The sequence below is a fragment of the Centruroides sculpturatus genome, unplaced genomic scaffold (genome assembly GCF_000671375.1).
Source record: "Centruroides sculpturatus isolate CEXI.00-Female unplaced genomic scaffold, Cexi_2.0 scaffold391, whole genome shotgun sequence".
Classification (NCBI taxonomy): domain Eukaryota; kingdom Metazoa; phylum Arthropoda; class Arachnida; order Scorpiones; family Buthidae; genus Centruroides; species Centruroides sculpturatus.
The window spans coordinates 542,328-560,441 of record NW_019384657.1 but is presented as its reverse complement, the minus strand read 5'-3'; the positions used below and the strand labels follow the sequence as shown (position 1 = coordinate 560,441).

The window sequence follows — 18,114 nt, the reverse complement described above, 5'->3', positions numbered from 1 at the left end:
TCCAAACTACAGTATAATTCAGATAATTTGGAAATTAATAAAATTATTATATAATATTTGGACTTGGTGTTTATATATACAATAATTTGTTACAACAGAAAAAGCAATATTTTAGTGCTTAAGATGACAAATGTATCTTGCTTTCAATGGCTGCCCCTGAGGTGTGGGGTATATGATAGGATGGATTATACAAATGTTTTATTTTCATTCATGCAATTTTCTGTGGGTTATATGCGACTTTGGATTATCTATCCAAAATTATGATAATTACTTCAACAATATTATACAATATACAGTATAATATATTTTCAAATATTTTTATAAAATTTATATTTTAAATAAAATCTTAAACAAATAAAAAAATTAAAATTATAAAAAGCAAAATAGTATTCTTAATTTGAAGTTTTTATTATTATTTACAAAATAAGCAAAGAATAAAAAAACTTTAGGTAGCTTACCTAGAATAAGAAGAGCCAACATACTTTTAAATAAATCTCTATATAGTTTAAAATCAACAGATTTTGGGAAAAGTATTGCCCTTACAAGTTCTCCTTTTGATGTATTAAAACCTTAAAAAGTTATGAAATAGCTTTCTATTATTATGCAAAAATATAAAAATTTTATAACATTTATCTAAAATAAGTATTATGTAAGTCATACTAAAAGTAATGAGTAACAATTTTTTTTTTATTATAAATTTAGGACTCTTATTATTGAAATAACAAGTACTACATCTTAATATACACGTTGATTTATATTTCTAAGTTTGTTTCTGAACACATTATTTTTCAGCCTTGTAATGTTTTGAGTTTTATGTACTTTGTATCATATTTATGTGTATTGTTAGTTACATGGTTTTATAGGGATATCTATTGTTAATGGGGAATGGTAATCTCTAGTACAGTAATACCTCGACTTACGCTACCCCGATTTACGCGAACCCAGAGTTACGCGATTTTCAAATCTCGTCGATTCGTCTTTTGTTTGAGCACCACGCAACTCTTGATTACTCACTTCCTCACACTATTGTTCAACTTACATGTTCGGACGTGTCGCGCGGAATCGACACATAGCTACAATTTATTTTGTGTTATTGATTTCTGTATTTGTTATATCTACGGAGACTCGAGAGACTCTGTGTGATTTCTTGTAACAATGAACGAATCAAAAGACGAGATAAGATTAACGAGAACATTTATTAGCTTGCTTGCATTTGACTTGGATTTTACACACATTGAGAAATTATACCCCGACTTACGCGGTTATCGCTCGGTCCCACCTATCACATAAGTTCGGGGTATTACTGTACAGTAATACTGAACTTTACATGTACAGTTTAAAATATGTTAAAAATGTTTAATATTTTTTGTTTTGGAAGTTGAAATATACTTCTGCAAAACAACTCCATTCTAGCAGCCCAAAGATACTGATGCACAGCTTGTTGGATTGTTCATATATAATTGGCCTCACACCTGATTCTACACAAATCCAATGAGTGGGTGCCAGATCAGGACTGTAGGAAAGGTAAGGAAGAATTTCCATCCCATTTTCTCAATCTCTCCCCAGTGAGACAGACAGAACAGGGATAAGTATTGTTACACTGCAGGATGTTTGTTGCACAATGCATGGTAGTTTCTTTAATGTCTGGACATTAAAGGCAGCATTTATGGTTCCTGCATCCTATAAAATTTAATCAGAATGCACTCCTTTGTGTGTCCAAAACATGGTGCCATAATTATTCTTTTACAAACTGAAATTGTACTAAAGCAGTATTGTATATTTACAAATAACCACTCTAAAAACTATTTAATGCAGTAATATTTCTTTATTCTAATGTTTTCGATTGAAAACATTAGAATAAAAAAATATTGTTTTAAATGGTTTTTATATGGGTATGGTGCCCACAATCTTTGCAGCTAATGGTACCATTTTTGATATTTTTGACTGCTTTTCAGTGGTTTTATTTGTTTTATTTTTCATCTGTTTATAAAACACTACCTATTAGTCAGGAAGATGTAATGTGGATCTATTGATAGTATTATTGGTCAAAGTATGTAGAGTTTGCCAGATGAATAATATACTTCTTTTACCACATTGATTCAATAGCTTCAAATCAGCCCCTAGGGGTTCATAGTGCCTAGCAATCTCAGTTGCACACTTCCTACAGGCAATATTGCTCTGGTATTTTATTAGTCTTCTTACAAGCATACAAACATTTGAATTTAATTATTAACCTGTATGGGCTGATGTAAAGCTTTTGCATTAATGTAGTGAATTATTATTCATCTAGAAAATACTATATATTTTAACCATCAATACCATCAATTGACCTACATTAGATCTTCCTGACTTATGGTAGTGCTTTATAAATAGATGAAACATTGGCTATTTATTTGTTTTATTTAAGCTATCAGTTATTTTATACTGTTAAGGTAAACCCCAATATTATAGTTTTATTACCTATTGCACATGTTTCCATACTTTTAACTTGCAGGCACATTATGTACAAGCTCATTCAAAAATTTGTTTACCATTTTAATTTGAATACAAGTTATTCTATGTTCTAAACAGGATTTTACCTGAAGATGACAACAATAAATTTGTCAACCATACTTATATTTGTTGGATACCTATATTCAAGCACAACTAACATTATGGTGTAAAAAAATAAAACATTTCACAAAACAAAACAATCTTCAGAAATTAGAAAACAAAATAATTAAGTTATTTAAGCATATGGGTACAATTATTTCATCTGTTATTAACATGCAGTATCATGCTTTATTCCTGGCATTTATTTCATAAAATTTATCTGTCATTATATCAAAATCTAATTTGTAAATTAATTCTGATTTAAGCTCCAAGACTGACTTGAACATGTTAACATGTTCAAGTAATGAGTAACAATTTTTTTTTTATTATAAATTTAGGACTCTTATTATTGAAATAACAAGTACTACATCTTAATATACACGTTGATTTATATTTCTAAGTTTGTNCTTAAAACAGATAAAAAATTATTTAAGGAATTCTTTGGATTTTAATAATTAATTCTGATTTAAGCTCCAAGACTGACTTGAACATGTTAACATGTTCAAGTCAGTCTTGGAGCTTAAATCAGAATTAATTATTAAAATCCAAAGAATTCCTTAAATAATTTTTTATCTGTTTTAAGATAAAGAAGGATCTTTCACCATTAGCACTACTGATAGATAATGTTACATACATCCTTAAGTTTCTAAACTTAAAAGAATGAACACAGTTTTATTTCCTAGAATAAAATTTAACACTTTAGAAGTGTTTGTTCAATTTTCAATGTGCAAATTTGCATGTATTGCATCTTCTTACATTCTCTAATGTTTTTGCGCTCTTTGGGACTGCATTTTATATTACAGAATGTGTTGTAAAGAAATTAATTACCATGACTTCACACTGTTTTACATTTTTCTTTTCATTTAAAATTAAAAATAAAATTCAAAATTTGAGACAAGCAAGCTTTTTGAATTACCAGGCCCTAAATAGACAAATAGATCATTTGTCTATGTGTAAGATAGACACTAATTATTATATATTTTATTAATATTATTTGGTAAATAAAACAGAAATAACATGATAAAATAAAATAAATTAATTTTGTTGTTTGGTAGCCATTTGTATCTTAAACATAAGTTTGGGAGGTTTGACATCAGTATTCTGTTTTTCTGTTTCACTTATTTTATAATTATATCTACAATGAACTTTGCTAACTAAAATGAAATAGGAAAAACAATGTCTTAATACTTGAGATGTGACCTTTTTAAAGTATGATATCAGCAAGTGTCCCGACACTTGCTGATATCATATCTCAATGGTTACTCCAAAAACATAAGATAAACAATGCAGGTTATGTAAAAGTTTTATTTCTGTTCTAGCAATTTTTTGGAGAATATGTGCCATTACAAGTTATCCACATTAAATTCTGGCAATTTCAAAAATGTATCTTCAATTACAAAATTTTCCTTTAAATACATACATTAGAGTCCCATAAACTTGACTTTTTGTGGACTGAGAAGGTGGCAAGTTACTGAAAATGATGAGTTTTCCTGTGTTAACGTAAAATAAGAGAAATCTATGATGCTAGTCTAAAAAATGGAATTTTTGTAAATATACTATATGTGCAAATTCATATACATATTAACTAGATACCATTAGTGACTACTTCTCTTTGTAGTTAAATTTTAATTTTAAAAATATTGGCTATTCAGTGGCCACTTTTATTTAGTGACATTGTGTCATGGCATTTTGCAGTAGCATTTTAGAAAAAGATTATATTCTTTGTTAATATGTGAATTTGATGCTATTATCAAGTGTCACCAGTGAAGAACAATAATTTATTTAATCCCAGGGTTAAGTTACAAAATGTAAAAATTATATTACATGTATTTTGTTTTTGAATAACAGAGTTTTACAGAATGTTGAGTTATTTACAGTAGAGTTTCTGGGACTCTAGTGTACTATTATTTGATTATTACAATTTCAATTTCAGATAAACATGACATTAATGAATGAAATCTCAGCATAATTCTTTTATGTAAACAACTCTGAAAAAACAAACTTTCAGAAAATTGCGAAATTTTAAAAACTAAAAAATACAATTATTAAAATTTTAAAAATAATAATGTGATATAGTAATCTCTTAATTTATGTGAGGATTATGTCATGGAATGTCTCATACAATTTAATTAGTGTAGAGTGTAAATAAACAAGTAAAATGACAAGGCCATATTTGGGACAAGACTATGTCTCGGAGACTCACTACTAAGTGAGATCACTTTCACACTCACGATGGATCTCATTCTCATTCTCCAATCTTCTTTGGTATCACTGGTTTCCATCAACACAAAATTTGCTATGTAAAGTGGCAATTCCCTATCAAGAAATGGGTGTCTAACGTTTAACCCAGCACAATCATTAAAACTTTGCTGGCCTCAGCCAGCAAAGTTTTAATGATATGGCCATAACCACGAGGTCATCCACAATGCACTTTTGGTGAAATTAACCTATCCAATGTCAAAATTTCTCTCATTATGTGTTGCCCCGAGTTGAATTTTTGTCAACGCCTAATGAAAATTTCCCATTTTTGAAAAAATAATCGTGCTATTGTATTGTCCAAAATTATTTTTTTTATTTTGCACAACAAACGATATATATATATATTATAAATGTAAAAAAAAAAAATTTATATTTTAGAAGTTAGTTTTAATACAAAATTATAACGACTAGTGCCATCTAGTTTCAAAAAAGTTCACAGTGTCATTTTGGGAGTCCTATATCTCATGAACCATACCCAGGTGGGCAACCCTTCACCCACCTGCCCAGGTATGGTTCTTTTGACTGGACAGCTTCTTGACAGAGCTGTAGAGTATAGTGATAGGAACAAAAAAGTCAAAAGAACCATACCCGGGTGACCCTTCACCCACCCAGGTATGGTTCCTTTGACTTTTTTGTTCCTATCACTATACTCTACAGCTCTGTGAAGGTCCCAAACAGATCATTCAGAGCTTGAATTCACCCAATTTTGCAACGTTTGCATTTTCAACTTCCCAACAAGCAATGCATGCACAAATCTCGCACTAGTGCCTGTTTGTAGAAAGAGTGTTGCCATTTTGTATTTTATTTTGATTTGGTTCTCAGTCCCCTGAGTAAGACAAGTCTGTTTTTTTATGCATGCATGATTTGGGCACCTAATGCTCTGTGCCAAATTGCAACTCCTGACATGTACTCCTTTATACCTCTAAGCTGGTAAGTCAGGATGGCACTGTGATTTTATAAACAAGACATAGTCTTGTCAATAATAATGTAATAACAGCTATATGAGAGTTACAACTACAGGTAACAAACAGAATATAATATTACAAAATAACAAAATAAGTAAAAACAAACATAAAAGTGAAAAATTATGCCATTCCAATAGATGATCTTCAGCAATTATTTTTGAATTTTATTTATTAATACAATTCAAAAAGAACTTTCAAGTTATTTGAATGGAAACAAAGATGTAACTAATTGATATAAAATGACAAAAATTGCAAATATTAAGATATAAAATTATAAATTAAGGCATGTGCATATATTTAACCTAATAAGGCATATATTTTTTACCTGTTCGATAAACAACTGCTTTAACAGATTGATCAGCACATGGTCTACTATGCAAAATCTCTGTTCCACAAAATAAAGTATTTCTTTTATGAATAAGGGGTGAATAAATTTGGGATGGGTCATTAGAGATAGGTATTTTTGTAATTGGTATACTTTCACCTAGAAGAATGGATCAATAAAAAACATTTTGAAGTTATTATTAAATAAAATTATTTTTAAAAATCTATGAAATATAACAAGATTAAAAAAGTTAAGTTTACTGTAAGTAAAGACTTACCTGTCAGCATACTTTCATTAACAACACAATTTCCACTTATGAGAATAGCATCACATTCCATTGTTATGGAATTCTTTGGAAGAATAACAACATCTCCTGGAACTAATTCATGTGATGATTTACATACTTCTAATGAAAGAGAACAGCAATTTTTTAATATTTTTATTGTTATCAAATAATTTACTAATGTAGATGACTCAAAAATCCAGTTAAATTGAAAATAAATTTTATACATAAACAGCACAATAGAATCTACTGGATCTAAATTTCCACATAAAACTAATGTCTACTGGATAGAAAAGTCCAATAGTGCAAGTTACAAAGTAGACATTATCCACCTAATTTATTATTATTATTTTTAATAACAAACACTTAAATTGAAATAGATAAAATTGTTTTAAGGTTATTTTTTAATATTAATTCACAATATGAACTTGAAATATATGAAAACTATACATAATAAAAATATATTTATTATTAATTATCAAAATAATTATTTACAGTTATTATTTTCCATTTAAAGTTTTCTTAATATCATCTATTCTCTCATTTATTCTGTTAAAATTGTAGCTGATCCCTTTTAATTATTTATTTAGATAATGCTAATTAGTTTACATTAGTTTCTATTTAAAAAAAAAAAAAGAAAGTAAAAACACACTTAGTGTGGCCTTAACAGTTTTTTATTTTCACTAGCGCTTTCAACAAATGTTCATCATCTTCAAGTGAACTAAGTTTAAAATATTTTAAATTTCATTTTCCTGCAAATGATGAACATAAGTTCATTGAAAGTGCTAGTGAAAATAAAAAACTGTTAATGCCACACTCAATGTGTTTTTACTTTCTTTTTATGTGATATTTAGCATGAGGTTCAAGCTGTATTGTGTTTTTTTTTTTTTTTTTTTTTTTTTAAACATGAAAGACTAATAAATCCAGATAGACAAATTTTAAACAAAAGAAAGAAAAGACAAAAAATGTAAGAAGTATGTAGAAAGTGCACATTTGTGTGCCACGAATACTTGTTACTTTTTTAACTTGTTAAATTTAATAATTTAAGAGAGCTCCATTCATAAATCAAACTATACAACTATTACAAAACAGTTATTCTTAACCGTCAATTTATATGTAGAATCACATACAAAATCCTAATTTTCAATTAATTTTTAACAAATCTCATAACAGATAAAAATTGCTTTTTGAGAATGCTTTTAAGCATTAAAAATTTAACTTTTTCTATAGAAGTTTTATCTGTTAAATTTCTTTCATCATTCAGTAATGAAATCAGATATACTTAATATACTATTAATCAAATAAAAAAATTCTATAACATTCAATTGTGAGTTTTTTATTACAGAAAATTTTAATACTTTGTATCTCTCTTCTTTTATCACTAAGAACGATGAATTTTTTAAAAAGTTGTTGCTTATTCTTAAAATAAAATAAATAAAAATATTTTTTTGAAAATAAACAAAACTTTTAATATTTTAAAAAATAGTTGTTTTTATTTTAACATTTAATAAGTCACATAAATGAATTATCTTTTTAAATTTTTATCTACATGTCCCATTTTCAATGTTACATAATTCACAAGAACTATGTGAAGGATGTGCTAATTAATGTTACAATTTTTTTGTTGACTCTCAATAATAGTTTAAAATTTCTAGGAATCAATTATTGAAAAGTCAGTACTTATCATCAGATAAAACTGGAGAAATTCTAAATGATCCAAGAATAAATTATTTAATTAACTTTACTTTTATAACATTCATAAATTTATAGAAAATAAAACTGAATTTTAAACATTTTCTAAAATTAGCAGTTTTTATTGAAGTTTTATTATTATCAACATGAAGTCTACAAAAATTTAAATTAATGTAAATATAATAAATCTGAATAAAAATAAATTTAATTATTAAAAAACATCTAAAATCACAAACATAAAACTTGAAAAGTAACAAATTCATTAGTTCATTTAATAAAATAATAATATACATTTAAACTTTATTATTTTAGAAAATCAGTATTTAGAAAAAATATATCAACAGAAATCTAAATATTGCTTCAGAATTAATATGTAAATTTTGAAAAAATGAATTTATAAAGATTTGTAACTTTTGTAAATTCATTTTTCAAAATTTATAAATTATACAGGGTTCCTGTCAAGACCACACAAAGTCTGCAGAGCAAGAAGCTTCACTCAAAGTACATAAAACTGACCCAAAAACCAAACCTATAGGACCCATAGTTTTCAAAAGAAAAATGCAAAAAGAAAAAGTATGACATCACATCTGGTGCCCAAAACATAAGCTTTATTGGAAACATGAACATCTGTACTTGCATATGACATTATGTTTATATAGGAAGATGCTCAAACTGACCATCATGCAGATCAAGGCATGCATATACATGCCATAGAATGGCTGACTGCAGATGATCCAGCATTGTGTTGTCCACAAATGAACACAGCATATAGACAGACAACCAAGTTCGTGTGCTATCAGCCATTCTATGGTATATGCATGCATGCCTTGATAATCGCAGTGGTCATTTTGAGCATCTTCCTATCTAAGCATAATGTTGTGAGAACCTGGATCTGACAAAATTTTTGAATAAAATTTTGTCAGATCCAGGAATTTTGAAAAATGAATTTACAAAAGTTACAAATCTTTATAAATTCATTTTTTCAAAATTTACATATTAATTCTGAAGCAATATTTAGATTTCTGTTGATATATTTTTTCTAAATACTGATTTTCTAAATTTTGTTAAACACAATTAACAAAATTTTTGAATAAAATTTTGTTAATTGTGTTTAAAATTTTCCCACGATTATTAAATGCAATGGATATGATTGTATCTTTCATCCTGGAGTCACTTCCTTTCCAAGATAATACACTGAATGTGTCACCAGGAACCTAACTAACAAATTGCTATTGGACATGGAGATTTACATTACCAAAAAAAGGGCATAAGAAAGAGGGGAGGACCTAAATAAAAGGTGATGTCCGATGACAACAGAGGAGTTTTGTCTATCACAAAGGGTTTGTACACATTCTTGATACCTTACACACATCGAACTTACCACACTCAGACACCTTACATGCATGAGTTCTCAGATCTCTTATACACATCGGATACCTCCCTCCAACAATTCTCCTGTTATCTGGACAATCCATTTACCTACTATCAAGAGTCTTCCATTGAAACTTCTGAGTTATCAATTTGTTAAGTCATCAAACCAGTCAGCAATCTTCAAATTTTCTACAAGGTATTTATCTGCCTACAAATCTATGTACACTCTCTCAAGACTAGGACTTACAAGGTTAGTTACAATAGCTTTTAGTTATAATATGCTAGCCTTATATAATATACAAGGGCCAATAGTAATAATATACAACATGATAGCCAATAACTAATGTTCAGCCTTTCAAATGCTAAATATTATATATGATTCCTATTTGTAAATAGCTTATGATAAATAAATGGATATTTGTTATTGTTAATCCTGTTTGGTGCACTTCTTTAAGACGCACTGTATCTCAGACCTCTTCCATCTCAAGTCCAACTGCTTACAGACGCGACCGTTCATGCAAAAGCAAACTTAGCAGCCATCACGATTTCTGTGTCTACCTGAAAGATACAGTGATGTCAGTCCTGATGATACTGTCATCACAAATGCAATGTTGACCTTTCGGTCAAATGGTGTGGAAGCATAGTGGATGCTTCTTGCATTTGTCACAATATAATATACAGGTGCCGATGTTTGTGTTTCCAATAAAGCTTATATTTTGTGCACTGAATGTGATGTCATACTTTTACTTTTGCATTTTTCTCAAAAACTATGGGTTGTAGAGGTATGGTTCTTCGATCATTTTTTATGTACACTCAGAGTACATAAAAAATTATCAAAGAACCATTCTCACTCTGCAGAGTTTTTGCAGTCTTAATGGGACACCCTGTATAGTTTTGTAAATATTAAATAAAGTTATCTAGATGATAGCAAGAAAAAATTATCATATATTTATTAGAAAATGTCAGTTCAATTTTCGTGAGACAAAATCACCATCATTGTTTTTTTCTAAATGACCTAGCTTGGCATTCTCAGAGTGAAAGAAATATTAAAAAAATTATTATTTAATAAAGAGAGATTCTATAATATTATCATTTTATATGAAAACAAGTATTATTGTATGACAGAAAAACTTAAATATACCTATTTTCTATCATATAACAATGTATTTTCAAAATTAGTAAGCAGTAAACATATCAGACATCTTTTAAAAACTTTAATCTAGAGAAAAGAAAAATGTATAATGTTTAATTTAGAATAAAATTTAGTATCTATTGTTGACTGCTGGAAGCAGTCAACAATAAGAGCCCCCATTTCATTACAGTATTTCAGCTTACACAGATGACTGCTAGAAGCAGTCAACTGTGTAAGATGAAATCCATGCATAATAATTAGTCCATCAAAGCAGGTTTAGGCAAGCCATCATCACAGGAAGCATCATAAGACGATCACATTCTCAATGAAATGTAAGAATAATAGGTTGCCTCACTCAGTGATGGGAAAAATTATTGCCCAACACCTCTTCTTGTAGTTGATCATGTGAAGCATTGTCAGGTCTTTAGAAGATAATGAGAGCTCTGTTTCAGATGTGTATTTTTTGTAAAATGCCTATTATTAAGCTATCTTATCCTTTCACAGCTATCACATTTGGGAGGATCTCAATAAAAAAAATTCAGTTGTAAATTGCCATAAATGAATGTGAGATACACTGGTCGACTACTGGATGAACAGCCTCTGTGATTTAAATTATTTTTTTTTCATAATGTAAACAAAGATCTAAAAAAAATAATTTTTTCCATGACAAGTATAGAAGAAACTTTATTTTCATATATGAATTTTACGTTTTGTGTTACTGTGGCTACATGCCATAATTGTATAGTTATAGTTTATATTTTTATTAAATATATTTCCCTTTGTCTTCATTTCTATTGTCTTTCTTTCTGGAAGTTTCTCCCTACTTTTGTTTAACGGTGTAACAGCAGGTGACCCCTGAGTAACAAAGGGGAAGGTGTGTAACCCTCAGGATATAACGGGGTCCAGGAGTTCATTCTGGGGTGTAGTATAGGGCAAGAAAGGACATGTGAAGAAGGCTCTTGGGTTGATGAACTGAGTGGAGACCAAACAGACTTTTCGAGGAGAAAAGAATACGGAGGCTAACGAAAACTGAGAAGGGGGTTTTCGTGCGTTTTAAAGTGTATAGTGAAGACCAAGAAAATTTCCACAGGAAAGAAATTATCTTTCACTGTGAATCAAGAGGCTCACCCCCCACTTACTACAATTCCCCGTGAAGCACACCGAAATCATTGGGTACCCGACTTCCTTTTTCTCTCATCTTTATATTTCAATTCCTATCTTATCTTAGACCTAATTTTCATCTTTAGAAGATAATAATTAGCCGTAAGCTTAGTTATAAGGTATAATTGTATACTCTATAAGTAGAATAGTCATTAAACTATGAAATTGTCGCGTTATATAACTGGTCCGTAAAGATTTTGTTACTGGAATTAAGTAAATGTTCAAAGGTAGAGATTGTAGCTGACATCCGAACCACATTTCCAGTATTCTGTGCGCGAATTAAAGAATTTCATATCATAAAAGTTGTGTTTCTTTGTCTCTGGTATTCGCGCATATCTCACATTACTACCTATCATAATAAAATATATCAAAATCCAAAACAACATTAAATAATCAACTACTGGTGCCATTAACCTGTAAACTGAACATCAAACAGAATAGATCATCATAAATGAATAAATAGAAAAGGTTTAATGGGATAGACTCTTTAAAAGTGTTTATGTATGTAAAATAAATTTAATACAATGAAGATTTTTAGTTAAAATTTATGAATTCAACATATAACTAATTTATTGAATATAAAACAGATTACCTTTTCCATCTCTCAACACTGTAATTATTGACTGAGATTGAACTGCATCTCTTAATGCTTTACTTTGCTATAATGTAAAAAGGAATGCAGATAATTTTTAATTTAATATTTAATTGATTCAATATTTGTATGTTAATATAGGAAAATAAGACTAAAACAATAAACTCTTATAATATTAAGTCCTTTCTTACTAATTAGAGAGGTTGAGGCGCACGTTTTAAACGTGTAAACGTGTACGTGTGACGTTCGGCGCCGCTTTCCCGTAAGCCTAAAAGTTTGACGATGGTGTTTGGAATGTCGAGCGTGATTCCACCGACTATCCAAACACCATTGTCAAACTTTTAGGCTTACGGGAAAGCGGCGCCGAACGTCACACGTACACGTTTACATGTTTAAAACGTGCGCCTCAACCTCTCTATTATGTTTGATTGTTTAATTTATAAATTTTTGAAGTACAGTGGATTCTGGTTAATTGGAACACACATCAAAACTAAAATTACTTTGGCCCAATTTAAGCAAAGTTTACATAAAGAGTTAAATAAATAAAACAAAACACAAACTACTGTTTACTGAACAACAAAACTAGTTAAACTCTAAAATAATAACAGAGGTGCAGAATATTTTCAGGACTCAAAATTTTCCCAATAATTATTACACACTAGTACACAAAATAAAAAAACAATTTATAATTCAATTAATAATTATTTTTACATACAGTAGGTGATCAGTTAATGAACATAATCTGTTCCAAGACTTTGTTCACTATCCAAATTGTTCGTTAACCAATTATCGATTTACCATAGGTTTTTATGGGAATTTGATTAATTCATTCTGGAGACCCCAAAAAATAAAAAAAATATATACTTTCTTACTATAAATAAAATAAAATAAACCTTTAACTATTCAGCAATAAATAAACATTATTTATTGCTGGATAGTTAAAGGTTTATTTTATTTTATTTATATTATTCATTCCAGTATAAGTTCTTGTTTTTATTTATTTACTTTCTTACTATGTTTATTTATATGTAATAATAAAAATACATACATACACAGTCTTGTATTTTTATTAGTCATGTTTTTTCTGTTTGTGGGGATTAAAGAACCTGTCTAATATCGATTGCTTTTCTCTCTTCTTCAAGATTTTTCAGAAGTAATTAATAGCATTGTAATTGTAGATATCCCTAAGCCTATTAACCTCAACCTGGTTTGGATGCCATTCTAAGACCGTCGTTCTGACATCATCCCACTTCTTCAAAAAAAAATGTTTAATAGCAGATATCGACGTTAATTCTCTTTTTCAGAAGAAAACATATCTCACCGAGTTTCTTGGTGTTCTTCATTCAAGAGTTCTTGGCATTTTTCTGTTGTCAGATCTGTTTCAAGTTCCATTATGAGCTCTTTATTTCTCAGATATGATTTTTGTTCTTAAGCTGCTTGAGTCTTCTTGATAATACAGCATCTTTCTTAGATAAGATTGAACTGCAGCCTACTGTAGACCTGTTCAAGCCATACTGCCCAGCGACATCAGACATCTGCCCACTCTCTACCTTTGCTATTATACTCTGTGGTGTGTATTGTCATCGGAATTAGATTAAGAAAGATGGAAATGGATTCGTAAGAACAAGTAACAAGCATGTCTTTATTGAACAATGAACAGTACAGAACTGACTGAGGTGCGCAGGTGCACTACAAACTATATACATTTAGAATTGCCATAGATGGCGCTGCAATACATAGTACTCTCACCTTTCAAACATAAAAACCGATGAAAAACTGTTGGGTTCCCGAGACTGTTGGGTGGACACTTGTTAACAAGTGCCCACCCAACAATCTCTGGAATACTATAAAAAAATTGTTTCTGTCAGAAAAATAAAAGGTTGGAATTACAAGGGAGAGTTTCAAAGTTCGGAGGAATACTATCCAATCAGTATATACCAAGTTGAGCATCAATGTTGACATCTCCTGCGCTCCAAAAAGTTTCGAATTGTTTTCTGAAGACAAGGGAAGACCAATCAGTATTCATTATTTTATGTCGTTTCTTCTTGTGTTTGTTCTGTGAGGTGTTCGTTATCTGATCATGTATTCGTTGTCCGAACATAAAAATCTTTCACAAAAGTGTTCATTATCTGATTTGATCGTTAACTGAACTGTTCATTAACTGATCACTCACTGTAGTTTCGAATATTCAAAATAAATAATATAAATTACACATAAGCTATTTAATTACTTGTTGTGCAACATTAAACTGATAAATTAATGCAAAAATTTTTATAATTAAAAGAATGCTTTAATATAAGCACATACCATCACACAATAGTACATACAATTATAAATTTGTTAATATATTGACTAATATAAATAAAACTGAAGTCAACACCATGAGTGACTGTGAGTATTTTTGCTAATGAATGGACTTTTTAACAACAAAAAATTTCTTTACAACAGTTGTAGAATTTTTTTAAAAATTATTTAAGAAATGCACCTACTTTTTGACAAAAAAGATAAAAGTTTTTAGAGATTTTGACTGACATTTTCTTTACTATTTGAAAAAACAACCATATTTTTGTTTTAAAATATATTTTAACATTAATATTTTTTATTTTATAATAAATCTACAAAAATTTAAAAAAGTAAAGATAAATAACATTTCTAAAATGATGATAAAACTTCTATTTAATAGAGACAATTCAAAAAAAGTTTTTAAACACAGTCTATTAATTTACAAATATTCCATGCAAGGGAAACAAATGAATATTTTGTTTTATTTCAAGCCAATATGAAATTTTGACCATAAAATTATATCAAAAAAGTTTTGAAATAAAAAATGAAATTTTTTTTTTAACTCTCTTTTATTTTCAAGTTTTCATAAAAATCAAAGCTATGGTTTGGTAACTCTGACTCATCCTTGCTGCAACCACATAACAGTGTAAGTAGGCAGCAATGTAATAAGCAACTGAACTGAGTAGAAATGAAGTAAACAACATTCCAATTTAACTTTTAAAACACAATATTTCTGTATTTTGGCCAATTTCCCCAATTATTGTCTAGGAGCATAACCAAAATGCTATTCCATTTTTAAGGGCAAACATCTGCCAGATTATATTGGATTCATAATTTGGCTATTATTTAATAACTAGGTAGCCCAATAATTAAATTAATGTTAACTCGCTCAGAATTAAAATTTTAAAAAATATTTAAACATCAAACAAATTTATAAAACAAAAATTAACAAAATTACTTAAAAAAATTAAAATATATTTAAATTTGATTAACTTTTGTCAAAACAAATCTAAAACAATTTCAATAGTTATGTTGCAAAAGAAAAAAAGAGTTGCAATTAATAAATAAAAAAAATTGTAATTAGGGTTCAAAAAAATGCAGGCAAAATTAAATTAATAATTATTAAAAGTAATTATAAAAACTAAAACTAAATTAATACTGAATAAATTAAATGTAAAAATTAATTAAAACTAAAAATAATAATACAGGGTGGACCAAAAAGAATATACGTATTTCAAACTGATATATTTAATAAACTGTAAGACATACAACTATGGAACTTGGGACACATATTTATGAAACTCTCTAGTTTAGATTACAGGTGTTCAATATGTCCTCCACCAGCGACACGAATGGTCCGGGCAAGAGTTCCGTCCGGGAACCGGGGTCCGGGCTTCATAACTAACCTGCGTCTCAAAACACGCCAAACTGTTGTTTTAGGCAGCTGCAATTCCCGACTGGCACGACGTGTTGATTTTGAAGGGCTACGTTGGTAAGCAGCTTGAATCCGTGCGACATTTTCTTCAGATACACGAGGTCGGCCAGGACTCTTTCCTTTACATACACAACCTGTGTCAACAAACTGACGGTACCATCTGCGAATGTTCCATCCATTCGGAGGATCAATTTCGTACCTCAACCGGAAACGTCTTTGCACTGTAATCACGGAATTACACTTTGCAAGCTCAAGAATACAAAAGCTTTTGTGCTGTGGCGTAGCCATTTTACAACAACTGTGAATACGTCATTGTAACCAAGCACAACTGACATCTGGGACAAACTAGACAATGCACTCGTTCCTCCGATACTCGCAGCACACTGCTACTATCGATAGTTTAATAAATATATCAGTTTGAAATACGTATATTCTTTTTGGTCCACCCTGTATAATTAAAACTGGCCTTTATACCAAAACTAAAGCTAAATTAAAAATAAAATCAAAACTAATTAAAATCAAATCAATTGAAAAGTAAAACGTTTTTAAAAACTGTTTAAAAGATGCTGTGAAATTTTCAAAACGTAAATCAAATTAATTTTTAAATTTATGTTATTTGTGTGTGGCTATGATAAAACATTTTGCTTTTAATATGTATGAATATACACATATACAGATAAAATTATTCAAAATAATATAAAACTAAAACTATATCTGTATATAACCAAAGGTCATTATTAAAAAATCAAACTTAATGAATAGTTGCTCTGGGAGCAAATGAACAACCATCTCTTCAACTCCAAGTCTGAGTCAAAAGTAAAGTCTTTTTGTCTCTCCTTTCCTACAAAAATTCCTTCCTCCCCTTTATTAACCCTTTCCATGAATTCATCTAAGTCTACAGAGGAAGTTAACAAGTGGTCCTTTTGAGGAATGAATTGTAGACCCTATCTGTTACCTGATATGACCTACTTACATGCTCCTTCTTTGTAAAATGTTGATTTCAGTTTCAGTGGAGATGGAACATTTTGCTTTTAATATATATATACATTAAATAAGTAATTTTGCCTAACTGCCTACCTCTAGGTAAAATTACTTAATATTTAATTACTAAATAGTAGTCAAATTATAGCCTGATATAATCCAGCATATTGTTTGGCATTAATGGAAAATCAGGTTAATGGATGTTTACATTTATATATTCCATTTTTGTGGCTGTTGCCATAATATTAATTTTTATATTGCAAATTCCCCTGAACTTCATCTGCATGATTGAACATATTCTGCACCTCCAAATAAAAGTACAAATAAAAAAAATATTTATGTTAAAAACAATTTTGATTTACATATACAGTAATATATTCGAACTTATGCAATAGGTGGGACCGAGCGATAACCGTGTAAGTCGAATTCGCGTAAGTCAGGGTATAATTTCACAATTTGTGTAAAATCCAAGTCAGTTCTATATAACTAATAAATGTTCTCATTAATCTTATCTCGTCTTTTGATTAGTTTACGGTTACAAGAAATCACCACATAGAGTCTCTCAAGGCTCCGTAGATATAACAAACACAGAAATAAATAACACAAAATAAATTGTAGCTATGTGTCAATTCCACATGACACGCCCGAACATGTAAGCTGAACAATAATGTGGGGGGAGTGAGTAATCGGGAGTTGCGTGGTGCTCAAACAAAAGATGAATCGACGATATTTGAAAATCGCATAACTCCAGGTTTGCATAAGTTGGGGTAGCATAAGTCAAGGTATTACTGTATTATAAATCAAAAATATATATTAAATCAAAAATATAAAATATATACAGTCGACCCCCCCTATAACACGGTAGATACATTCCGTTCTTTATGAATCCATTTCGTACGAGTTCTTGCCAATCACAGCCCGACACATGTGAAGTTTATGGACTACGGCTGTTTGAAAGGTTTTCTTCCATAAAATTAATCGATTCTAGACTAATTCGACTCAACATTTTCAAAATACGTACTTCATTGGTCATTTCGTTTCTT

At 29.4% G+C, this 18,114-nt stretch overlaps 1 protein-coding gene across 1 annotated transcript in view; it reads right to left on the bottom strand.

The window, feature by feature from the left end:
• Nucleotides 1-18,114, bottom strand: part of LOC111626477 (probable cation-transporting ATPase 13A3) — a 52,710-nt gene that overhangs the window by 1,217 nt on the left and 33,379 nt on the right. The window contains exons 6-9 of the mRNA XM_023369853.1: nt 12,373-12,439; nt 6,419-6,547; nt 6,142-6,300; nt 459-569 (exon numbers count right to left, since the gene is read on the bottom strand). Coding sequence (XP_023225621.1) covers nt 459-569; nt 6,142-6,300; nt 6,419-6,547; nt 12,373-12,439 — 466 coding nt within the window. The remainder of the gene's footprint in view (nt 1-458; nt 570-6,141; nt 6,301-6,418; nt 6,548-12,372; nt 12,440-18,114) is intronic.